This window comes from Arvicanthis niloticus, chromosome Y, assembly GCF_011762505.2.
Source record: "Arvicanthis niloticus isolate mArvNil1 chromosome Y, mArvNil1.pat.X, whole genome shotgun sequence".
NCBI lineage: Eukaryota > Metazoa > Chordata > Mammalia > Rodentia > Muridae > Arvicanthis > Arvicanthis niloticus.
In genome coordinates this window covers 11,342,020-11,368,881 of record NC_133431.1, presented here as the reverse complement: position 1 = coordinate 11,368,881, position 26,862 = coordinate 11,342,020, and the positions used below count along the sequence as shown (strand labels likewise).

At 38.9% G+C, this 26,862-nt stretch overlaps 1 protein-coding gene across 1 annotated transcript in view; it reads left to right on the top strand.

Moving 5' to 3' along the window:
- Window positions 1-236: 236 nt before the first annotated feature.
- LOC143437301 (uncharacterized) overlaps window positions 237-26,862 on the top strand; it is a 281,257-nt gene continuing 254,631 nt past the window's right edge. Inside the window, 5 exon segments of the mRNA XM_076922110.1 lie at window positions 237-278; window positions 670-796; window positions 991-1,054; window positions 2,186-2,917; window positions 23,503-24,011. Of these exon segments, the coding sequence (XP_076778225.1) occupies window positions 237-278; window positions 670-796; window positions 991-1,054; window positions 2,186-2,917; window positions 23,503-24,011 (1,474 nt within the window).

The window sequence follows — 26,862 nt, the reverse complement described above, 5'->3', positions numbered from 1 at the left end:
CCCAGCACTTGGGAGGCAGAGGCAGGTGGATTTCTGAGTTCAAGGCCAGCCTGGTCTACAGAGTGAGTTCCAGGACAGCCAGGGCTACACAGAGAAATCCTGTCTCGAAAAACAAAAAAAAAAACAAAGAAAGAAAGAAAACTGTGAGTTCATTCTATCACTTTTGTTTCCTGCTTTATTTTTGTAGCAGAGTGAGGTTCTTAACATGTAACTTTTGCTGTTCTGAAACTCATTGCATGGACCAAGCTGGCATCCAACTCAATGACATACACCTGCCTGTACCTCTGTGATTAAGAACATGAGCAAATACACACAGCTTGCCCATCACTTTTGTAGTTAGTAATTGATCATACAGCTTTTCAGATGTGTGCTCAGTACAGTTGATCTGTTTCCCCATGCATACCCCTCTCAATTGCCATTGTGTTGCAAGGCTATATCCTATTCAAAGGGTTCAGGAGTGATACAGGTGAACCCTGTGTCAAGGGTTCAAGTGTCAATGTTTCAAGTTTCTTCTAAACTGACATGGAGATTATATTATAATTTGTGTGTCAGCAAATAAGTGGAGGAATCATGTGAATTATAAGATTATATTGTCTAGGTAGCATAACTTTACTTTGTACTGATGTCAGTATCAGGCTTTGTGTTTTACACATGTATAGAATATTTTAGGAAGCAGTGAGTTTCGATGATGTGCATGTGAACTTCACTGAGGAAGAGTGGAATTTGCTGGATCCTTCCCAGAAGAATCTCTACAAAGATGTGATGCTTGAGACCTACTGGAACCTCACTGCTATTGGTAACACTGTGAATTTTCTTTTGCTTTTCAATATAAAAATGTTTCTGAGTTATTGATGATTGTTTCTTATTTCAGTAGAGAACAAGTAATATTGAGTTGAATAAATCAGGTTTATTGCTGTGAAAATTCAGTGCAACTTGGATTTTGCCTAATTCCAATACCATATCATTTATTTTCTGGTACCTTTGTTTCAGGCTATAACTTGGAAGACCATCATACTGAAGAACAACTACATCAAACTTCTAGAAGTCATGAAAGGTAATTTTAATATTCAAGCTAATACAAATACGCCTGTGAGGAAATTTTACTATGATCTGGAAGCTTCAAAGAAAAGCAAGTGTGTAAAATATCTGTACTTTTATTGTAGCTATGATTATAATATTCTCCCAAAACTATGTACCTTAATGTCAGTTATCTGATTGGTGTTTCCAAGGCAATTCCATAAGAAAGAAGTGAAGGAAACAATGCCTTAAGTGATTCCTTTATTTGATTTGTATCTCCATTAGAACTATGTTGTGGAACTACCAATTTGTATAGTCTCATAACATTTAGATGTTGCACATTGAATAGTGATAAACATGTATCCATAACCTTCTGATAAGCAAATACTCCATGATAAATTTGGTGATACTCATATTCTTGTAGTGAAACTTTTAAGTTTATGATGAGGTCAAGAATGTTGTCCGGGAGAAACATTAATCATGTCTGCAATGAACAAAAAGTCAATGTGTGTGAATTCAATGTGGAAACCCTTCTTTTGTTCTTCCTTTTTAATGGGTGTATCAATTGTCAGAATGAATGAAACCCTGTGAGCACAGAGATACTAAAAGAAACAACGTACCCCTATCTACTGCAGAACAATGAGATGATATGTAATATTCTGCCTTTGATAGACTTTCTGAATATGATAAATGTTTGCAATTAATTGGTTACCTGACTTTACTGGGAATATCCCCAAAGTCACACTGCAGAAAATCTCTGTGGGCACTAGAAATATGTAAATTATTTTGTTAAACCTTGGTTCACAGTGCTACTGTTGTGTGATACACACTACAGGAAAAACTAAGAATGTAATTAGTATTTTAATGCTCTGAGTTATCCCATATTTCTTATGACATGTTAAAAAAAAACATAAAGAAATCTCATATAGAAAAATGATGTTTTAAATGTGAGCCATGTAATAAATGTTCCCATCATCACAGGAGTTTTCAAAGAGGTAAAGCAACCCGCAGTAAAAAAAGTACATCCATGAACATCAAAATGATAAAACCTTAAGATTTGAGTGTTTTTTATTATTAGACCAACTATAAATTTTATTCATATTGGTAAAATGATTGATCAGGCTAATGAATTTGGTAAACCTTTAACATGTGCCCATTCCTGTTGCAGACATGAAAGAAGTTATACGGGAGAGAAACCATATGGATGTAACCAAAGTGGTAAAGCATTTTCAAATCACAATCATCTTCAAAGACATAAAAGAACACATACTGGAGAGAAACCTTATGAATGTAATCAATGTGGTAAAGGCTTTACACAACAAAGTCATCTCCAAATCCATAAAAGAACACATACTGGAGAGAAACCTTATGAATGTAATCAATGTGGTAAAGGCTTTACACAACAAAGTCATCTCCAAAACCATAAAAGAACACATACTGGAGAGAAACCTTATGAATGTAATCAATGTGGTAAAGGCTTTACACAACAAAGTCATCTCCAAAACCATAAAAGAACACATACTGGAGAGAAACCTTATGAATGCAATCAATGTGGTAAAGGCTTTACACAACAAAGTTCCCTCCAAAGACATAAAAGAACACACACAGGAGAGAAACCTTATGAATGTAATCAATGTGGTAAAGCCTTTTCAGATCACAGTAATCTCCAAAGACATAAAAGAACACATACAGGAGAGAAACCTTATGAATGTAATCAATGTGGTAAAGCCTTTTCAGATCACAGTAATCTCCAAAGACATAAAAGAACACATACAGGAGAGAAACCTTATGAATGTAATCAATGTGGTAAAGCCTTTTCACATCATAGTAATCTCCAAAGACATAAAAGAACACATACTGGAGAGAAACCTTATGAATGCAATCAATGTGGCAATATGGAGTCATCTCTAATATCATAAAAGAACATATACCAGAGAGAGACCTTATGAATGTGGTCAGTGTGGTAACACCTTTTCATGTGACAGTAGTCTTCAAAAACATAAAAGAACACACAGTGGAGATAAACATTATGACTGTAATCAATGTGGTAAAGGCTTTACACAACAAAACATAAAAGAACCCATATTGGACAGAACTATGAATGTAATCATTGTGCTAAAGCCTTAGCATGTCCCACTAGTCTCAAAAACATAAAAGATCCCATACTGGAAGAAACCACATGAATGTGATCCACGGGGTAAAGACTTTTCACAACTTTAGCATCTCCATTATTATAAAAGAACAGGAACAGGAGAGAAATTTCATGAATGTAATCAGTGTTGTAAAGCACTTGCAAGTCACATTCATCTGCAATGACAGGAGAAATCACATACCAGAGAGAAAACTGCTTGAATATTCACAATGTGGTAAAGCCTTTGCATGTCATAGGTCTTTACACACACACAAATTAATCACACTGGAGAGAAGCCTCATTAATGTAATCACTGTGGAAAAACTGACAATTCACTTTTATCTGCAACTGCATAATGGAACACATTCAAGAGAGTGACTCAGTTTCATCAAGGTGTTAAGCCCTTGCATCACATGCATCACATGCATCGCCTGATACATAAAAGAACACAAACTGCAGAGAAACTGAATGAATGCCATGAATGTTGAAAAGTCTTTGCATGACAATGTTCTCTCCAAATACTTCAAGTAACACTGTTTTTTAGAGAAACCTTACGAATGTAACAAACATGGAGAAGCCTGTGACTATCACTGTAGTCTCCAAAGACATAAAAGACCACAAATTAGATAGAAATCTTGTGAGTGTACTCAAGTTGGAAAATCCTTTACATGCCACAGTATTCTCTGAATACAAAAGTCAACACATACTAGAGAGAAACCTTCTGAAAATAATCAGTGGCAAAGCATCTGCATGTCCTAATCGTATTTAAATGGATGAAAGAATGTATAGTAAGAATAAACTGTGGTGATTTGAATATGCTTGTCTCTAAGAAGTGACAATATTAGTATGTTTGGCCTTGTGGGAATAGATGTTACTGTTTTGAAGGAAGTGAACTCCTATGATGGTGGTCTTTGGAGCTCTGGCCAGTAAAAAACAGACTCTCCTAACACTCAGCTGGAAGACAGTCTCTTCCTGACTGCCCTCTCATTAAAATGCAGAACTCTCAGCTCCTTCTCCAGCATCATGGCTGCCTGCATGCTGACATTCTTCCTGCTATGTTGGTCATGAACTAAATACTTGAAAGTGTAAGACAGACCCAATTAACTATTTGCCTTTAAAACAGTTGTCTTGGTCACAATGTCTCTTCTTAGCAATGGAAATTCTATCTGAGAAAGAAGTTGGTACCCCAGACTTAAGTATTCTTATTGGTAGGCCTGACCATGCTTTTGTTCGAAGCAATGTGGATTTTTAGACTTTTGATTTGTACATGCATTAAGTGGAACTTCATGGGCCATGCTAGTGGAACACATATGTACTAAGGGTGGTTTGAACTTTGTATATAGTTTTTTAATGCTTTGCTGAAGAATGTTGTTGTCTTTTGCTCTCATCTGAAAATAAAGAGGTTTATTTTGTTAATTGCATTGACAAAGGAAGTCTCAGGAAAGCCAATCATAGCCTTTGGCCTGTGTTTACTCTCATGGTGATTGTTTTGATCATGCTTAGTAATCTTAGAAAGGAAAAATATGAAATGTTAGCTTCAAAGAGAAAATCTCACCAGGAAGTTTAATGAAGGTATATCCTGTGATCAAAGATCCACAATGTTATTAAAGAAATGGTGCTATTATGGCAAGATTCCATCCACCTACACATATGGATGTGAAATTGTGTGGATGAGAACTGTATAATGTTATGCATTATTATTAACTGGTTTATTGTTTTTATGTGGACATAAGGAAATACAAGTATGTGTCAAATTGACAATTGACGGATTTTGATTACTATACTGGGTTTTCAATTTAAAATCTTAAAGGATATAGGATATATTTAAGTCCAGGCATGGTGGTACACACCTTAAATCCCAGGAGATGAACATCATGCAGATCCCTGATTCAAGTCATCCTGATACAGAACAAGTTTTAGGTAATAAAAAGCTTAGGTATGGGCAAAGTGTTACACACGTATTACTCAACATTCAGAAGACAGAGCCATGCAGATCTGAGTTCAAGGTTCATCTACAGAGCAAGTTCAAGGACAGCTGAGCTTAGGCAGTGAAGTTGTTGAAAAATAAAAAGCTGGTGATGAAGCAATAGAAGGGACCATGTTACAGCCCCAGCAAGCAGAGGAACTCAGCTGGTTTGTCCATGTGGCTCTGCTTTTAGAGGCAAAAACAGAAGGGACGACTGAGACAACTGAAGCTGGTTGGCTGTAGTTAAAAAAAAATTAATGGGGATGAAGAAGAAACCAGCATCACTGAGGTGACATCTTCTGGTAAGTGTTTTCTGAGAGGAGAAAGAAGTTGTATTCCAGAGGTGGCGAAGGTTGTACCTTGTGCTGCAGCTTGACTCAATCCTGTGTAAAACTCACTCAGGTGGCACTGGATTTAGGCATGAATGTTTCATGCAGTGCAGCTAAGGCTTGGCACCATGAAGGGAGCATGAGAGGAATGCAGTCAAGAATGTTTGTCACAGAAGAACCCAGCATATTGAAGATGTCAGTCCTGTGGGATGAGCAGAAAGAGCAGCAGCAGCAATTGAGTGGAGTCAAACAGAACCTAGTGTGCTATAGAGAGAAGAGCTGGAGAGAGACCCAGCTTCTTTTGAGGAGCGCAGATCATCTGTGGATCCCAGATACTGGAACAAGAAGCTGTAATTTTGAAATTACTTTGTAGACCCCAAGAGGTTTAGATTCTGAGCTATGGGATACCTTCTCAGGAAAACTACTTTCAGGAAATATAATCAGTCAAAGAGAAAGAATTGTGCTTCAGTGAGCAAAGCTGGAAGCAGTTGGAGGTCTGAAGAACACATTGACAGCAGACCTGGAGATGCAGAGTACAGAGATTTCCTTGCTGGCTTTTGGTCTTCTTTTGGCCCAGTATTTCCTCACAATGGCATTTAGGAATGGTGAAGTATATCCTGTGAATTTGGATGGATAGTATGTGTTAGTTTTTTGAATGTATAGGGGATTATAGTTACATGAGAGAAATGATCTCAGAAGGGACTTTGAACTGTGGACTTTTAACTTTTATGAGACTTCTATGGATGATGGGACTTTTAATTCGAACCTTACATATTTTGTATTACGCTATTTTTAAATATGGTCTCCATACAATCATGTGTTTCCACAATCATAGGGGGGGCAGTCAGTGGAATGTGGTAGGATAAATTTTCTTGGCTCATGGAGTGGGAAGAATTTATTATGAGATGTGGCCTTGGAGGAAGTACATCACTGAAGGCTTTGAAGTTCCACATGGTGCAGAATGGGCCCTCCTACTAGTTCCCTGGCAGACAGTCTCTTCCTGGCTGCCTTTAGATCAAGATGCAGAACTCTCACCTTCTTTGCCAGCATCATGTTTGCTTGCATGCCTGCCATGATTCCTGCTATGATGACAAAGGACTAAATCTCTGAAACTGTAAGCCAGTCCCAAGTAGACTGTTGCTTTTATAGAAGTTGCCTTGTTCATGATTTCTCTTCATAGCAATGGAAACACTAAGACAGAAACCCTGTGAGTGTATTTAATACAGTCAAGCCTTTGCACAATTCTCTAGTCTTCATTATCATGAAAGAATACATGGTAGAGTCTAAGCACACCCCCTGTGACTCAGGACCCACTTCCTGAGTCTCAAATACACCTCTAGAGTCCTATACATGCTTCCTGTTACTCAGGACACACCCCCTGTGACACAGGACACGCCTCCTGACTCTTAAACATGCCCCCAGAGTCCTAAACATGCTTGTTGTGTCTCAGGACATGTGCCTTGAGTCTTAAACATGCCACCTGTGACTCAGGACACACCTTAAGTCTTAAACATACCCTCTGTGACTCAGGACACACCCACAGAGTCCTAATGTACTTGTTTAGTATAATGAAGACTTTGCACATTACTGTAGTCTTCATCATTATAAAACTATTCGTACTGGACAGTGGTTACATCACTAAATGTGCTAAAGCCTTTACATCATTGGGCCCACTGAAATCCAACAGAACTCAACCACAGGACAAGGCAAATGATAAGTCACTACTGATACATCAGGGTCACAAAATTACACTCAGAAGCTCAGCTGAAATATCCCCAGCCTCAGCCCCACCCTGAACCACAAAGGTATATAGCATCCAAAAATCAAAACCAGAAAGTCCTGTGCCAATTTACAGTTACATTTTTCTCTCAATCACGTTTTTTTTTTCTGTTTTACTCTATGTCAAATGATACATAATGTAGGTTGTATGGTCTACACAATCACAGTCATTTGTTCTTTTGTGGTTAGAAACATGCAATATATTTTGAGGAATAAAACATGAATAACAGAAATTATGGTTAGGAACAGTTGTTATGTTTTAGGTAACAAAACATGAATCATGAAAGCTGGTCAGATATTGTTAACTACACATGTCAAGTACCAATATCATGGAATGGAAAGTGGCTATCACTTCTGGAAATGAAAAGGCCCATTTTATGTCAATGTACTTGATATACAATAGTTTCTGTCCACACAATGAAATTTATGGTGGGACCCACCATAGGCTCCATGACAGATTCCATGAAGTATTCAGCTTACATTTAACCCAATGTTTGATTAATGCCATGGTTGTTTTTTCTCCTTAAATTGGACAGGGAGGCAAGTGAACGACTTTTTAAATATGTTACTTTTGTTGAGATGGTGGTTTTAATAAGATTGCTTCCAATCACTAACACTGGAGCCACCATTACCAAAAAAATTCAGCTGGTGGTGACAGAGTAATAATTTTCTAATTTGCCAGCATGTATTTATTCATGTCAGGTGAATGAAGACAACCTAGATTGATAGGTATATACTTTGGGAACTTTAGCATAATCCAAGGAATATTGAATTTCCAACTTTGAAGATATGCCCAATGCACTTTCAGTGTTAAGTAAGGTCAGATGATTGAGACACAGGCCATTGGCTGTAGCTGTGTGTGTCATGTTACAGATGACAGAAGTTAACATTGCACATAGTGGCCAGGTCAAAGAGTACTGTATTAATGCCATTTTCTCTGCCAGGAAACCATCTGCTCCTTTTCAAACTCAATGTAGATGTATATTTTTCAATTATGTTTCTTTTTTTTCTTTTTAAATTAAATTTTAAAATATTTTTTTACATTCCAAAGTTGTCCCATTTTCCTGGTCCCTCTTCCCTGAGGTCTTCTCCCCATCTTCTTCCTGCTGCCTCTGAGAGGTTTCTCTCCCAGCCACCCAGCAACCAGGACCTCACCTCCACCAGCTTCCCTTTTTCCTGGGGCATCAAGTTTCTACTAGGTTAAGTGCATCCTCTCCCATTTTGAGCAGAGAAGGCAGTCCTCTGCTGCACACATGCCCAGGGCCATGAACCATCCCCTGTATGATTCTTGGTTTTTGACTTAGACTTTGGAAGCCCGGAAGTGTCCAGGTTAGTTGACTCTGTTGTTCTTTCTATGGGTTGCCATCCTCTTTACCTCCTTAAGTCTTTCTGACTCTTCCATATGGAACATTTCACCCTACAATAATACATATATATGGATAGATAGATAGATTGATAGATAGATAGATAGATAGATAGAATCAACAAGATAGATAAACATTTAGCCAAACTAATATATATATATATATATATATATATATATATATATATATATATATATTCTTTTCCCCAGCATCTTCTCCAAAATGGATCATATAATCTGTCACAAATCAAGGCTCAACAGATACAAGAAGACTGAAATATTCTCATGCATCCTATCAAATCACTACAGACTAATCTAGACTTCAATAATAATAAAAACATTAGAAAGCCACATACTGAACAACTTTCTACACAATGATAACTTGCTCAGGGAAGAAATAAAGAAATAAAAGACTTTCTAGAATTCAATGAGAATGAAGACACAGCATACACAAACTTATGAGACACAATGAAAGCAGTAGTAAGACAAAAATTCATAGCACTAAGTGCCCTCATAAACATACCAGAGAGATCCTACACAAGCAACTTAACAGCACACCAGAAAGCTTTAGAACAAAAAGAAGCAAACACACCTAAGAGACATAAACAGCAGGAAATAATCAAATTCAGGGCAGAAATGAACCAATTACAAACAACAAGAACAGTGCACAGAGGCTGGTTCTTTGACAAAATCAACAAGATAGAAAAATCCTTAGCCAGACTAACCAGAGGGCACAGAGACAGTATCCAAATTAACAAAATCAGAAATGAAAAGGGAGACATAACATGAGAAACTGAGAAAACTTTTGAAAATCATTAGTTCTTTCTACAAACTGGAGAATCAAGATAAAATATGAAGCTAGAGAAATGGATAATTATCTAGACAGATACCATAAACCAAACTTAAATCAAGATCAGGTAAATTATTCAAACTGTAGTATAACCCCTTAGGAAATCAATACAGGCATTATAAACCTCCTTTCCAATAGAAGGCAAGGGATAGGTAGTATTAGTGCAGATTCTACCAGACCTCCCAAGAAGAGCTAAGACCAATACACCTTGGACTTTTTCACAAATTAGAAACAGAAGGAAGACTACCTAACTCATTCTGTTTAGTTGTTTTAAAAGTTAATTATTGGTTTCAAATACAACACTGCTATACTCTCTTGTTTTCATTCCCCTTCAATTTCAAGTCATTAAGAATTTCTTTCCATTTGTTTCAACTCCTGCTGATTTTTTATTTTTGTTCATAGGAATGTTGCCTGTAGTTGAGCCTTGCCTCTTTGTATGTGATTGAGAATTGTTTTGAGCACCCAATCCTTTCTCTGCTGCTCAGTGCTGGAAAGAGTGTCTTGCAACTCTGCCTGACTGGTCCTTGACTGGATAGTGCAAAACAAAAATAATACACTGAGTTAGTTTCCTCCAACCTCTCTGGTTTCTTTGGGTCTTAAAATAAAGAGAGGCCTGTGCAAGAATCAAGTCCTATGACCAACTTTGAAGCGGGGTTAGTCACAGCAAAAAAAAAAAAAAAAAAAAAAAAAAAAAAAAAGGATGGAAAAGAGGGTAAAAGCTTCCCGGAATTGACAGTGGTTGATATTAGCAAGGAGTTGTGAGGTAATTAATTTTAGATGATCAATAAGTATCCTGATTGGTAATTACTTTTGTCTGCACCCTAGGCAATCAAGAATCTGGATTTAAAAAATGAACTTATGTTAAATCAATTTACACTAGTTGCATTATTTTAACCAAAATAGGAACTCTGGGAATCATGAACTGGCCCTGTTTAAAAAGACTATTATTTTCTTGGTTTGAAATGTTCAGCCTGAGACAAAAAGTAAAAATAATATTTGATGTGCTCCAATACAGGATTGTAGACTCTGGATACATGACCATAAAGCCTGGTTCAACTTTGTACAATAATTTTTGGGACTATAATTACATCATTTCTATAGTTTCTCCTGCCTTCCATCATTGTTTAATAAAGATGCCTACAGGCTGTAGATGAGGAGAAGAAAGGTAGACGGTGCTTCAGGTTCCTGATTTAGTGTCTGGGGAAAAGATCATGAAGGAGAGAGAGAAGAGAGAAGGAAGAAGGCACCATGGGGCAGGTGGATTGTGAGTGTATGGCCAATATGTCTGGCCTGGGAGTATGAGCAGCCTAGGAAGAACATGGCCCATGATATCTCACAGATATTAACAGGGAAATAGACAAAATAGGAATAGAGGGTTGATATCTGCCCAACTCTGTTGCTTTACTGCTTATTGTAAATACAAAATCTTTTGGGTCTTTTATTTGGTACCTCTATGATTTAAGTGGGGTAAGAAACTCCCAAATAATATTTACCACAACAAAATGGCTGTTATTGTGGTTTGTGTCCAGTGATTGAAATAGAATGGAATGCAAGATGATAGAGGATACTCAGTACTCCTGGCTCTTGTTCTTTCTGGAAAAGGCCATACTGTGTTTTCAGACACCTTTTCTTCAAAGACGATGAAAGAAAAGGATTGTTCCAGCAACCATTATTAGATGTTGAAGCTGAAACACGATGTGCTGCGACCCTGGGGTAGCCATTCCTAAAATCTCAGAACCCAACAGACAAGGCTAGACGATCATAAGACCAAGACATAGCTCAGCTACGTAATGAATTTAAGGCTAGCCTAAGCTAAATTAAGCCCAGTCTCATTTCCAACTGAAATATGTTTATCCAAAGATGGAAAAATATTTTTTATGCCTCCATTCATATATACATATACCTTTATAATTAATATTTTCATATTAATATATGAAAACAATATTAATACAATGCTGTGTATAACAGCATTGGAAAAACAAATAGAATCAATAATAATATATTAAAATAACTCTCTGTGTGGGGAAAATAAAGTTTACTCTAGCCTTTGGGTTTTCTATTTGCATCTGTATTTCATCATTTTCTGTGACATTAACTTAGTTAGAACAGATCTTGATCATCTGTGTCTTCCATAAAATATGATATTAGTGCTCTAAAGTGCACATTATGTAGAACTGATCTAGGCACATGAGATGTCAACCAAATTGGACTCACTGCAAACCCGGGCATAAGAGCATCAGAGGACAGAAAATAAATCCAACCAAAACTTAAGTACTCTTCTTTTTTTCTTTTTTGGTTTTTTGAGGCAGGGTTTCTCTGTGTAAGCCTGGCTGTCCTGGAACTCACTCTGTAGACCAGGCTGGCCTCAAACTCAGAAATTTACCTGTCTCTGCCTCCCAAGTGCTGGGATTAAAGGTTTGTGCCACCACTGCCAGGCAGTAGTCTTCTAATTTAGTGAAATGCTGAGGAACCTAGTGTCATAGGGTTTTCAGAGACATTAATTCAAAGGTGCAAGATAAGCAGTGCACCTGGCCAATCTCACTGCAAACAGAGAAGCACGACATTTACTGGGCTGATTGGGATTTTGGAGACAGCACACTCCCCACTTGGATGTGTTTTACCAGTCAGTATATCAAGTAGCTCAGAAAGCTGATAGCTTTCTGTTGGGGGCCAAAACCAGGAGAAGGCTCTTTAACAGGACCAGGCTGCTGTGCAGGCTGTGCTACCAGTTTTATGGTTAGATAGGACTGTTGTTTGGAGCCTTTGGCAGGTGTTTATTGTGAATCATAGATTTTGAATATTGGAGCAAGGCTCTGCCATCAACTCTATCCATCTATCTTCTTTTGAAAAGGAATATCTTGATCTGCTATTCCATTTTAGTAGAAATTGAACATGTGCCAGGAAAATGTTAGTGATCCCCAAAAAAGACACACACAGGAGCTGATTTGATGCAACTCACAGCATCATCTTTATTCTATCTGAGCTAGCTTGCCCCCATCCCCAATGCACCAGCATCAGCCAAGACTGTTTTGGTGATGGTGGAGCCCCAAGTGTCTGTCAGGGAATGCTTTCTTGTAAGCAACAAGTTGGGAGTTGTTGGAGGAGCTGCGTTGGGAGGAGTAAGGAGAGAAAGAGAAGGAGTAAGGAGAAAAAGAGGAGAAGGAAGAGGAGGAGCAAGGGAAGAGGGAGGAGAGAGGGGGAAACATAGAAGCAGAAGTCCATGTGTTTCTAGCAGTCAAAGGTAGTTGATATATCTTGATTGGGTATTGGGTTACCCCTCTGATTGTATAGGCATCTTGTTACTGAACATTACCAAACATAGAGAGCCTTTGGATTATCTAAGCATTAGAGTCTCACTTTTACTGAGCTCATGTGGCTGGTGGGAAGGACTGGGTTCAGCCAATCATTGTGGAGACAGCATGGGAGATTTGCAGAGCCATCTCCCACACTGGCATCTCATGGGTGGCAGGTTTGGTGTTTCTGACCACCTGAGCAGACTGCTTGAGCTGAGCCTTGTGGGAGTACAGCAGCAGCCACTCCTGGCCACAGGCCTAGGCTAGTCAAGAACATGGCAGGGGATTAAGAAAAGCTTGATTGAATGCCACCATTTTAAATGTCTCTTGTAATTGGGAGGATGTGTGAAAGCATCTAATTGAAAAGCTGCTGTGGCCTTTAACATAATTGGATGGTGCTGGGAGTCACATCATAAACTTACTTCACCTCCCCTCCTCATTAGTGGTGGTTAGGCATGGTCTTGTAACCCTAGATGCAGGTTTGTTGGGGGAATAAATTGGAGACCCTGGTATTGTTGAGGGTGTATCTTGAAATCTCTAGCCTCCTTTGGGATTAGCCTAGAGAGTGAAGCTAGGCTTGGGTTTTGCTGGGGAGGAGGCAACTTGGAAACTAATGCTAAGTACCTGACTTGCCTAGAAGCCTAGTTTCTATTCCTGTACAATGCCCCTGGTATTATACATGCACCTACAACTTCCTGGTACAGTCCCTATCATCAAGTGACTAAGGAAGAAATAACTAGGCCCTGCTTTACTAAGGGTTCTCCCTGTTATGCAGACCCCATCAAGAAGTGAACAACTGCAGCATGAAAACATGTTTCTGGGACAATCCTGAAAGACACCAGTAAAGGGAAATCACCACAGTTCAGAGCTTCATGCAGTAGTCATGCTCATGCATTTGTTTGGAAATGTGTGATTATTCATTGAATCATCAGCTATAAACAGTGGGACAGCTTAACTGTCAGAGACTTGGAGACAGAACGATTAGAATATTGTTGAGAGAGACATAAAAGGAAGAAGTATGTGGATAGATCTCTCACAATGGTCAAAGAATGTAAAGATACTTATGTCCCATGTAAATGCTGATTAAAAGGTAAATTCAGCTGAGTATACACTCAGTAACCAAGTATTTAGGGTGATCCATTCTGTGAGAAGTCAACTGTGTACATTTTTATGAATCTGTCCTTGTATAAGGGGTAGCTCAATCATTTTAGGCATAATTATAACCTGGTACAATACATAATGGTTTTCCTTTTGGCTGGAATAGTAACATTTAGGCTTTATTATGACATGTTTTTTTTTTTTCAATTGGAAATTAACCATGACAAAGAAGATATGGTTTTGTGTGAAGTTGACATGGGGTAGAGTTAAGATTGCTGTTTTGACTGTTAACTCTATTACATTAAAACCCCCAAAGTGACTTTAATCTGAATCTTGAGAGTGGAAGACACAGCTTTAATCCAGATGTTTAAGCTGAAAAGCCCCAGCTCTAATCTGATCCATGACTTGTACTGCAAGCCTATATAATGACATGGAAGGAGAAGGTTGTGGGAGGAGCTGAGGAGGGAGGAGGAAGGAGAGGAAGGGGAGGAGTAAAGGGAGGAGGAGAAGGAAGGGAAAAACTAAGGTTGAGACTGAGACTGAGAATGGAACACAGAGACTGATGTTCACTTGTCTGTAGCAGTCAAAGGTAATTGGTATATCTAGGTTGGCACTGGGTTACACCTCTGATTGTAAAGGTATCTTGTTTTTGATCATTACTATATATATAAGCCTTTGGATAATCTAAGCATTAGAGTCTCATTTGTACTGAGCCCAAGTTGTTGGTGGGATAATCTGGGCAATGCCCAGCCTTGAAGAGACAGAGTGGAAGATTGGCAGAGCCATCTCCCACACTGGTGTCCAGTGGGGGGCAGGGCTGGTGTTTCTGGCTGCTGGTTTCTGGCTGGCCATGCAATATGGTGGCTGAGCTGGACAGAGATGCTGCAGCTTAGCCAGTTGGCTTAACCAGTGGCTGCTTTGAAATAATTGAAACAATTACTACAACAGAAGGCATTCGCTCTTTAGCTGCTTCCTCTCAACTTGACAGCAAGCCCATTCCTTCACTGACATTAGGGCCACCTTGTTTGGAATTCCAGGTAAGGTCTGGAGTCAGGTCCTGGTAGGTGCAGGATCATTGCTCTCAGAGGGGAGGAGCAGGCAGCTGAACAGCCAGAGCTGGAATGCTGGGTTCTCCCCCAGGGCTGGGTGGGGTGAGATTCCTCTTTGAAGACAGAAACAAATACTAATGGAGTGCAAACCCCTCCTGAGCTCTGGAAAAGGTCTGACCCTGGTCTGGAAGCACACTTTAACCTTGAGGAGTGGTAAGACTCACTGGCCAATCAAGGCTTCCAGACAGACCTGCCAATCAGACAAGGAGGTGGGTTCTTCCGGGTATCATTCTGCAAGTTCGATGTTCCTGTTCAGGCTTGAATGGTCATCTGTGACCTGCTCTCAGCTCTGTGAGTTAATTGTCTGCTTTTGTTTCGTTGTTTGAATGCTCTCTTTCCTGTTCAAAAGCACACTTTAACCTTGAGGAGTGGTAAGACTCACTGGCCAATCAATGCTTCCATGCAGACCTGCCAATCCGACAAGGAGGCGGATTATTATGGATGCCAGTCTGCAAGTTCACTGTTCCTGTGCAGTCTTAAGTGGCTCTCTGTGTCCTGCTCTGAGCCCTGCTGTGGGTGCTGTGTGGAGACCTCAGGGAAGCTCTGAAATTGAGTCATGGTGAGCACAGGATCACTACCCACAATGGGAAGGGGCAGGCGGCTGAGCAGTGGGAGTTGGGGCGCTGGGCCCTCTCTGGGGCTGCATGGGAAGCATCAGCCAGATGTGACCACCTGTGAGGTCCCTGGTGATGCTCCTCATGTGTTAGCTAAGGAGGTGACCTCTGAGTAATGTCACTATCATGGCTGATTCTGAATCTGCCCCAAACATTTGGACCAGTTACTTTCCTATAGAAACATGGGTGGTTTTTCTGACTCTGCAGCACATGTGTCCAAACCCTTTTGTCTTTTATAGTATACATTAAGAAGAAAGGTATAGCTGGGCTGTGGTGGTGCACACCTTTAATCACAGCACTTGGGAGGCAGAGGCAGGTGGATTTCTGAGTTTGAGGCCAGCCTGATCTATAGAGTGAGTTCCAGGACAGCCAGGGCTACACAGAGAAACCCTGTCTCGAAAACAGACAACCAAACAAACAAAACCTGACTTTAAGAAGACAGTCATAAATCTAACAGATCTGCTTTCATACATAACTTGTTTTTGTTTTGTTTAGTTTTTGTTAATTATTTTCATTGCAGGTTTTTATATTGCTTTATTTTTTACATTTAGTGTTTGATTATTATGTGGTAAAGGGACTTTTTTCCCTCCAATCTGTTGAGGTTTTTGGATGCTTCTTGTACATTAACAGGCATCTTCTTTGGTTTAGGAAAAGTTTCCTTTATGATTTTGTTGAAAATATTTTCTATCAGCCCTTTGGGCTGATAGTCACCTTTCTCTATTCCAGTCATCTGTAGTTTTTCCCTTCTCATATGCTGCTGAATTCCTGGTTGTTTAGGGCCAGAAAACTTTTAGAATCCACATGTTTTTGACCGATGTATCAATTTTGTCATATTCACCTTTAATGTCTGAGACTCTCTCTTCCTTTCCTGTTCCCTAAGTGAACCTTGTCTCTGTAGTTGTCAGTGCACAGGTAATTTCAATGGCCTGCTCTCAGGGACTTAGCAACTGCTTAAGTCATTCCCTGCCTCCATCACCTGCTGCTGTTGTCAGGTGTGCTTTATATATAGGGACAACCAGCTACACAGCTCTCTCTGTTTGTTCCTGGTCTCTGTTCTCTGTACATGCCCCTTTCTATTCTCTTTCTCTAGTCTCAGGGTTCTCTCTCTCTGCTCCCTGACTGTCTGCCTGTCTGCAGGTCCTCTTCTCTGCCTCTATCCCTTCCCCAGGTTCTCACTCATCTCCCTTTCCCCAAACAACCTCTTTTGCACCATATCTGTTGCATTTTTTAATTTCTCAGGACCTGCTGTGATAGGATAGCTTGGATTTCTTGGTGACATATTTTCCTGATTGTTATTTATTATATTCCAATGGTGGTGTTTAGGCCTCTGGGTTTGAAGTGATTATTGATTTAGGTACTGATTTTTGGATTTGTCCTCTTTGGGTGTGAGTTTTGTTCCTGGGTTATTGTTTTATGTATGGATTTGCAGAGAGCCTTAGCTGAGTGTTGCTTCTTTTACTGACCAGTTTGTTATGTTACAGAGGGAATGCTTGCTAATGGTGAAAGCTGAGAGAAGAGGTGGGCAGGAAGACGTGATCTTAGTAATCTACAAGGAGACTTTGTCATTAGCGAGGTTAACCTGCTTCTGTTGTTTAGTACAGTAAAACTGTGAATATTGCATTTGGGATAACAAATAGTGTGGTAGATCTATAGAAAGTTAACCTTGTGTCTTTTCTGGCATGGCATGTGGGTGAACAGGAACAGTCTGCCCAAGTGAGGGCTATGATACAGGGATGAGGCAGGAAAGAAAGGGCAAGTGGAGATTGTTTGCAGTATCTTTAGGAGGCATGCACAGGGGGAGAGGTAATTCCCACTAGTATTCTTCTCCAATGGTGAGGGCCATTGGTATTCTGTGCCAGTTGTAAGGGCAACTGATATTAGGGTTTGCAGTAACAGACAGTGAGGTAGGCCTTTGGATAAAGTACCTGTTCTACTGTCAGGCATGGCTTGCAGGTAAACAGTAGTATCTTTTGATAATAAGGGGCTTAGTCAAAAAGATGAGTTTATGAAATCCAACCAACTCTGTTTTTGAGATTTCACAAAGTCCACTTGAGCAAACATCTTATGACAAACCCTCTTATCAATCACCAGTCAAGGTACAACAGCAAGGTTTATCTACATATAGATAACTAATAAACATTAAAGAGGAAAAACTAGGTTAGCCTACCCATCATAGTTGTCAGATGTTTTTGGCCCCTGTTTTGTTCTTGCCAATTATGCCAGACGTGCTGTTTCTAAAAAAAAAAAAATTAAGTTGCTGACTTGTATGTTAATGCCCAATCTTGCTGTAACTACAATAAATACTCAGCACCCCTAGACTCAGTCTCTTAGTTTGGACCTGATGTGAGATTGACTGTTGTGAATTATTGTTACTGAGCTCATAATACAGACCTTTGTGTATTTCCATTGCAATAGGTTCTTCGTGGTCTCTGGGGTCCCAGTGACTTGGGCAAAACATCTTGGGGCATGGACTGGAACCCCAAAACCCTCAGGAATCCCAGCTGAAGGGTTTAAACACTGCCTGTTAAGATGTGTCATTGTTCTTTGTGTAAGTGGCTTGTCTGTCAGATTTGTGTCTGTGTACGTTGGGTTTTAGATTTTTCTTGAGTATTTGTGGAGTGAGATGACTAAAGTGAATGTCGAAGCACAGTATAGTGGATGCACTGGAGAGTTGAAGCACAAAGGGCTTGGAAGATGGTTCAGAGCCTGGTGTAGTGAGTGATGTGTCCATGGTCTTAATTTCTGGGAAGGTTAGAACAGACTTAGAACCCTGCTACAGGGCTGACAGCTACCTTCCTATCTTCATTTTCTTTTCTGTACAAGTGTTGGCATATGCTGGCTAGCCTTTACTGACCCCTTGTGGCTATCTATTTTGTGTGTTGCATTTTGTTATTGTCTCACTGAGGAAATGAGACAGACTCCACCCTAGTCGATTTAGTTACTAGCCCCAAATAGACTCCTTGGTGCCCTCCAATTCGTGGTCTCTGGCACATCCTAAATGTACCCCTCATCCCAGCCAGCTGCAGATTTTGATTCATTTCCCCCTCTGGCCCTCTCTTGTCTCTCACCACACCTGTTCCTGGTTCTCCTCTTTTCCCCTTTCTTATCTGCTCTTCCATCCAGTTCTCTCTCACCCATCTGCCTCCTATGATTGCTTTATTCCCCCTTCTGAGTGAGATTCAACCATGCTCATTTGGGCCTTCCTTCTTGTTTAGTTTCTTTGGGTCCATGGAGTGTAGTGTGTGTTTCCTGTATTTTATGATTATTATTCACTTGTAAGTGAGTACATACATGCATGTGCTTTTAGGTCTAGGTTACCTCACTGACATGATAGTATTCAGCTGTATCCATTTGCCTGCAAAATTCATAATGGCCTTGTATTTAATAGCTGAATAATGTTTCATTTCGCAAATGAGCCACATTTTCCATATCTATATTTTGGTTGAGGGGCATCAGGATTCTTTCCATTTTCAAGTTGTTAAAAATAAAATGGCTATGAACATAGTGGAGTCCCTATTCTAGGTCACCTGCCTTCACAGAGTTTCTCCTGTATATTCTGTTTGTCCCTTGAGAGGGTTTGGGCCCCTGGGTATCTATGTTGGTGTATCAAGTCTCTATTGCGTTAGGTGGATTCTCTCTGCTGAGGCCAGATGTGGCAGCCCAGTTAAAGGAACAGATTCTAATGATAGACAGCAGCTTTAGGGACAGCTCCTGCTACAGTAGTTGGAGGACCATCATGAAGACTGAGCTGCACATCTGCTACTTATGGGCCAGGGTCCTTTGTCCAGCCTGTGTGTGTTATTGTTTGTGGCTCAGTCTCTGAATGTCCCCAAGGATCAAGGTTAGTTGAGTCTGTTCGTCTTCCTGTGGAGTTCCTGTCCTCTTCATGGCCTTCAATCCTTTCCCAAACTCTTCCATCAGAGTTACCAAGGTGCATGCAATGTTTGACTGTGGATCTCAGCTTCTGCTTCAGTCAGCTGCTGGGTGCAGCCTCTCAATGAACAATTATGCAAGGCTCCTGAGTGAGATCATAACAGAGTATCCTTAATAATGTCATGGATTCAAGCTTGTTTATGTATGTCTCCAATTGAATAAGTTTTCATTGTCCACTCCTTCAGTCTCTGCTCCAGCTTTATCTCTGCATTTCTCTTAGAGAGGACAAATTTTGTACTGGGTGTTGCGGCCCAAGCTGGCACACATTTGGGTTCCAAAATGTCCGACCTCTCTGTCAGTGTTGGGACCCACACTACCAAAAGCCTCGTACTGCCCCAAGGTGCTCCAGTCCACAGGTCCAGGTTCAGCAAGAGAGAGAGTGCAGACGGACTCAAGGAATGGAGACCAGACAGAGTGTGATTCAATCCATTTATTCTTCAGTCTCTCTTCTTCTCTCCAAGTCCCAAGTCTTGAGTTCCTAGTCCCTAGTTCCTAGGCCCTAGTGCCTCCAAGTTCCAAGTTACTTCTTCCAAGTGCCAAGTGCCTAATATCTAATTCCAAGTTCTTCCTCCAAGTTGTAGTCTTCTGAAGTGTCTGATTCCTCTGTGTTCTTCTGTCTGCCTCTTGCCTGTTATACGCCTTTAAGTAGTGCTCTTAGGTCTTGTCTCTAAATCTGATTTCTAAGTCATGCCCTTAAGTCACACACCTTTAAGTCTCACACACCCAAGGGAAAATCCTGGGTATCTAAAACAAGATGTTATCAGAGTGTGCTCAGCTGTTGTAGGCTATTCTAATCAAATCTCTTATCAGGGTATATGGCCAGGATGATAGCACCTGCTGTCGGCTCCCCACAACTGGGTGTCTCCAGTGTTGTGGTTGAATCTCATCCTTCAGCTTTCTTCTCATGCTCCCATACATTCCCCATTTGGACTCTGTCCCTCAATCACATAAGATACTGTGCACACATTTGCTATTCAATGCTATGCTATTGTCCAAACCTGGTGGTTTTATATTTTTAATTTTATTTATTCTGTTTTTGTTTTTCTAGACCAAATTTTTCTGTGAAGCCCTTCAGTGCTGATTGTAGATGTAGAAACCTCATAAGGCTCCTGATATATTTTTGTTCAATTAGCACATGCTTTTGTGCTGCTCTTCATCCACATCTTTTATTTTGAAATTAAGTCAAATGCATAATTTATTTTCTATTTCTCCAGATGGCTTATGCTCATGTCATCAATATTATCTGATGCTTCAGATTCATTGAATTGCAGGTGTATGATGTTCTGCCTAACTCTTATGTTTGTTGTGAAATTTTTGCATAAATAAGTGCAATATGGCTGGGTGCATGAATATGAATATCATGTGTGCCTCATCTTTACTGAAGTCATATATGGCCTCAGAACTCCTGATCTTGAAGAAATTGACAGGTGTTGGTCCACATGTGTATGCTAGAAATTGACCAACATTATGTAGAAGACCAGCAAGATCTTTCAACTCCTGAGCTATATCTCCTAAACTACATTTTTATTTCTGATCAGCATATACATTACTAATAATTTCATCTGTCCATTTTTAACTGTTTAAAAATGCATTCCCCTGGGGCTGGTGAGATGGCTCAGTGGTTAAGAGCACTGACTGCTCTTCCAGAGGTCATGAGTTCAAATCCCAGCAACCACATGGTGGCTCACAACCATCCATAATGAGATCTGATGCCCTCATATGGGTGTCTGAAGACAGCTACTGCATACTTACATAAAATAAATAAATAAATTCTTTAAAAAAATAAAATAAAAATGCATTCCCTTTTAGTAAAATTTAATTAATGTTGCTGTTTACACTGGTTCACTTTATGTTTATGCAAGAAAATACAGAACTGCAGTGAATGCATAATTCTTTTTAGTAACTTCAGTAAAAAACTGTGAGTTCATTCTATCATTTCTGCTTCCTGGTTTATTTTTGTAGCAGAATGAGGTTCTTAACATGTAACTTTTGCTTTCCTGAAACTTATTGCATAGACCGAGCTGGCATCCAGCTCAATGACATACACCTGCCTCTACCACTGCAATTAAAGACATGAGCAAATACCAACAGTTTGCCCATCACTTTGCAGTTAGTAATTTTTCATCCAGCTTTTCAGATGTGTTCTCAGTACCATTGATCTGTTTCCCCCTGCATATCTCTTTCAATTGCCATTTTTGTTGCAAGGCTATATCCTATTCAAAGGGTTCAGGAGTGACACAGGTGAACCTGTGTCAAGGGTTCAAGTGTCAATATTTCAAGTTCCTTCTAAACTGACATGGTGATTATATAATAATTAGTGTGTCAGCAAATAAGTGGAGGAATCACGTGAATTATAAGATTATATTGTCTAGGAAGCATACCTTTACTTTGTAGTGATGTCAGTATCAGGCTGTGTTTTGTAAACATATATGTGATATTTTAGGAAGCAGTGACTTATGATGATGTGCATGTGAACTTCACTGTGGAAGAGTGGAATTTGCTGGATCCTTCCCAGAAGAATCTCTACAAAGATGTGATGCTGGAGACCTACTGGAACCTCACTGCTATAGGTCAGTCTGTGAATTTTCTTTTGCTTTTCAAAATGAGGGAAAATATTTCTGGGTTGCTGATGATCATCTCTTATTTCAACAGAAAACAAGTAATATTGAGTTGAATAAGTTAGGTTCATTGCTGTGAAAATTCAGAGTAACTTGAATTTTGCCTAATTCCAATACCCTATCATTTATTTTCTGGTACCGTGTTTTAGGCTATAATTTGGAAGACTGTCATATTGAAGAACAATGTCAAACTTCTAGAAGTCATGAAAGGTAATTTTAATGTTTAAGCTGATACAAATATGCCTGTGAGAAAATTTTAATATGTTCTGGAAGCTCTAAAGAAAATCAAGTGTGTAAAATATCAGTCCTTTCATTGTAGCTATGATTATAATATTCTCGCAAAACTGTATACCTCAATGTCAGTTATCTGATTTGTGTTTACAAGGCATTTCTGTAAGAAAGAAGAGAAGGAAACAATGCCTTAAGAGATTCCTTTATTTGATTTGTATCTCCATTAGAGCTATGTTGTGGAACTACCAATTTGTATAGTCTCATAATATTTAGATGTTACACATTGAATAATGATAAACATGTATCCATAACCATCTAATAAGCAAATACTCCATGATAAAGTTGGTGATACTCATATTCTTGTTGTTAAAATTTTAACTTTATTGTGAGGTAAGTTTATGAGAGTCAAGAATGTCGTCGTGGAGAAACATTAATCATATCTGCAATGAACAAAACTCAATGCATGTGCATTCAATGTAGAAATCTTTTATTTGTTCTTCTTTTTAAATGAGTGTATCAATTATCAGAATGGATGAAACCATGTGAGCCTAGAGATAGTAAAAGGAACAATGTACCTCTATCTACTTCAGAGCAATGAAAAGATATTTAGTATTCTGCCTTTGGTAGACTTTCTGAATATGATAGATGTGTGCAATTAATTGGTTTTCTGACTTTACTGGCAATAATCCCAAAGTCACACTGTACAAAATCTCTATGGGTACTAGAAGTTTGGAAATTCTTCTGTTCATTCTGTTTCACAGTGCTGCTGTTGTATGATGCACACTACAGGAAAAACTAAGAATTCAATCAGTGTTTTAATACTCTGAGTTATCCCATATTTCTTATGACATGTTAAAAACATCATATAGAAATCTCATATAGATAAAGTATTCTTTAAATGTGAACCATGTAATAAATATTATTACCATAACAGGTATTTTCAAAGAGGTAAAGCAACCCGCAGTGAGCAAGTACAACCATGAACATCAAAGTGATAAAACCTTAAGATCCGAGTGTTCTTTATTATTAGACCAACTGTAAAATTTATTCGTATTGGTAAAATGATTGATCAGGCTAATGAATGTGGTAAAGCTTTCACATGTGTCCATTATTGTTGCAGGCATGAAAAAAGTTATACTGGAGAGAAACCTTATGAATGTAACAAAAGTAGTAAAGCCTTTTCAAGTCACAGTCATCTCCAAAGACATAAAAGAACACATACTGGAGAGAAACCTTATGAATGTAATCAGTGTGGTAAAGTCTTTTCATATCACAGTTATCTCCAAAGACATAAAAGAACACACACTGGAGAGAAACCTTATGAATGTAATCAATGTAGTAAAGCCTTTTCAAGTCACAGTCATCTCCAAAGACATAAAAGAACACACACTGGAGAAAAACCTTATGAATGTAATCAATGTGGTAAAGGCTTTACACAACAAAGTCATCTCCAAATCCATAAAAGGACACATAAGGGAGAGAAACCTTATGAATGTAATCAATGTGGTAAAGCCTTTTTATGTCACAGTAATCTCCAATATCATATGAGAACACATACAGGAGAGAGACCTCATGAATGTAATCAATGTGATAAATCCTTTTCAAGTCATAGTAGTCTCCAAAGACATAAAAGAACACATACTGGAGAGAAACCTTATGAATGTAGTCAATGTGGTAAAGGCTTTACACAAAAAAGTCATCTCCAAAGACATAAAAGAACCCATACCAGAGAGAAACCTTCATAATGTAATCAATGTGGAAAAACCCATTTATAAGTAAAAAGGTTCCAAAGACATAAATGATCACATACTGGAGAGAAACTTTATGAATGTAATTAATATAGTAAAAGCCTTTTCACAATGTTTTTGTCTCTAAAACCATAAAAGAACCCATATTGGAAAGAAATGTATGAATATGATAATAGTGGTAAAATTCTTTCCATAAGAATTTTTCCCAAAAACATAAAAGAACCCATATTGGACAGAACTATGAATCTAATCATTGTGCTAAAGCCTTTGTATGTCCCACTAATCTCAAAAACATAAAAGATCCCGTTTTGGAAGAAACCACATGAATGTAATCAATGTGGTAAAGACTTTTCACAACATTAGCATCTCCATTATTATAAAAGAACAGGAACAGAAGAGAAGCCTCATGAATGTAATCAGTGTTGTAAAGCATTTGCAAGTCACTGTCATGTGCAATACAGGAGAGATCACATACCAGAGAGTAACATGCTTGAATATTAACAATGTGGTAAAGCCTTTGCATGTCAGAGTTTTTTACACATACACAAAGAAATCACACTGGAGAGAAGCCTCATTAATGTAACCACTGTGGAAAAACTGACAATTAACTTTTATCTGTGACTGCATAATAGAACACATGTGACTTGGTGTCATCAAGGTGCTAAGCCATTTTATGTCAGAATACATAAAGTAGAGAAACTGTATGAATGCCATGAATGATGTAAAGTCTTTGCATGACATGTACTCTCCAAATACTTCAAGTAACACACACTTTAGAGAAACCTTATGAATGTAACAAATGTGGAGAAGCCTGTGCCTATCGCTAGTCTTCAAAGACATAAAAGACCTCAAATTGGACAGAAATCTTGTAAATGTACTCACGTTGAAAACTCCTTTACATGCTTCAGTATTCTCTGAATACAAAAATCAACACATACTAGAGAGAAACCTTCTGAAAGTAATCAACGTGGTAATGTGTCTGCATGTCCTAATCCTATTTAAATGCATGAAAGAATTTATAGTAGGAATAATCTGGTGATTTGAAAATGCTTGTCCCTAAGAAGTGACAATATTAATATGTTTGGCCTTTTGGGAGTAGATATTACTGTTTTGAAGGAAGTGAACTCCTAGGGTGGTGGTCTTTGGAGCTCTGGCCAGTAAAAAGACTCTCCTACCACCTGTCTGGAAGACAGTCTCTTCCTAGATGCATTCTCATGAAAATGAGAAGCAAAACTCTCAGCTCCTTCCCCAGCATCATGGCTGCCTGCATGCTGCCATCCTTCTTGCTATGTTGGTCATGAACTAAACACTTGAAAGTGTAAAACAGACTGAATTAACTATTTACCTTGAAAACAGTTGCCTTAGTCACAGTGTCTCCTCTTAGCAATGGAAATTCTAAGACAGAAGTTGGTACCCCAGGCTTAAGTATTCTTATTGGTAGGCCTGACCATACTTTTGTTTGAAGCAATGTGGATTTTTAGACTTTGGGTTTGTATATGCATTAAGTGGAACTTCGTGGGCCATCGTAGTAGAACACATATGTTCTAAGTGTAGTTTGAACTTTATATGTAGTTTTTATAATGCATTGCTGAAGAATGTTTCTGTCTTTTGCTCTCATCTGAAGGTAAAGAGGTTTACTTTGTTAATTGCATTGAGAAGGAAATCTCAGGAAAGCCAAGCATAGCCTTTGGCCTGTGTTTACTCTCATGGTGATTGTTTTGTTCATGCTTAGTAATCTTAAAAAGGAAAAATATAAAATGTTAGGCTCAAAGAGAAAAATCTCGCCAGGAAGTTGAATGAAGCTAAATCTTGTGATCAAAGATACACAATGGTATTAAAGAAATGGTGATATTATGGAAAGATTCCATCCACCTAAACATATGGATGTGAAGTTGTATGGATGAGAACTGTATAATATTAGGCATTATTATTAACTGGTTATTGTTTTTATGTGGACATAAGAAGATACAAGTATGTGTCAAATTGACAATGGACAGATTGTGATTACTATACTGTGTTTTCAATTTAAAATCTAAAAGGATATACTTAGGTCCAGGTATGGTGGTTGTGCCTTAAATCCCAGGAGATCAGAGTCAAGCAGATTTCTGATTCAAATCATCCTTGTACAGAACAAGTTTTAGGTAATGAAAAGCTTAGGTATGGTCAAAGTATTACACACATTATATTCAAGCATTCAGGAGGCAGAGCCATGCAGATCTGAGTTCAAGGTTTATCTAGAGATCGAGTTCAAGGACAGCCGAGCTTAGGCAGTGAAGTTGTTGCAAAATAGAAACCTGATGATGATGTAATAGAAGGGGCCATGTTTGGGCCCCAGCAAGTAGAGGAACTCAGCAGCTTTGTCCATGTGGCTCTACTTTTAGAGGAAAGAATAGAAGGACTGACTCGACCCAACCAGCAGGTCCTAGGTTATTCGTGAGGGACGAGGAGGATTACAACCTGGAAGAATGGGCGAGAGAGAGAATGGACTCAAGGAAGCAAATGCTTGTCAAGAGTCATATATTTGGGCACAAAGTGTTTATTTATAATACATTTTTCAAATGGAGGGGTAAGAGGGATCCAGGTGATGGGGAAGTACAGAATCTTCTTGGCCTGTGCCTTGAAACAATGGCGGTCTAACTGCTTACTTCAAAAGATACGGTTCACTGATTTACATCTAAAAATCTATTTGTAACTATCAAGCAGAACCTTGTGGTTGCTAGGGAGATGAAGCTGCAGGGGACATTGTGCAGGTGGGGAGAAGTAGGGGGTGAGGGTAAGAGGCA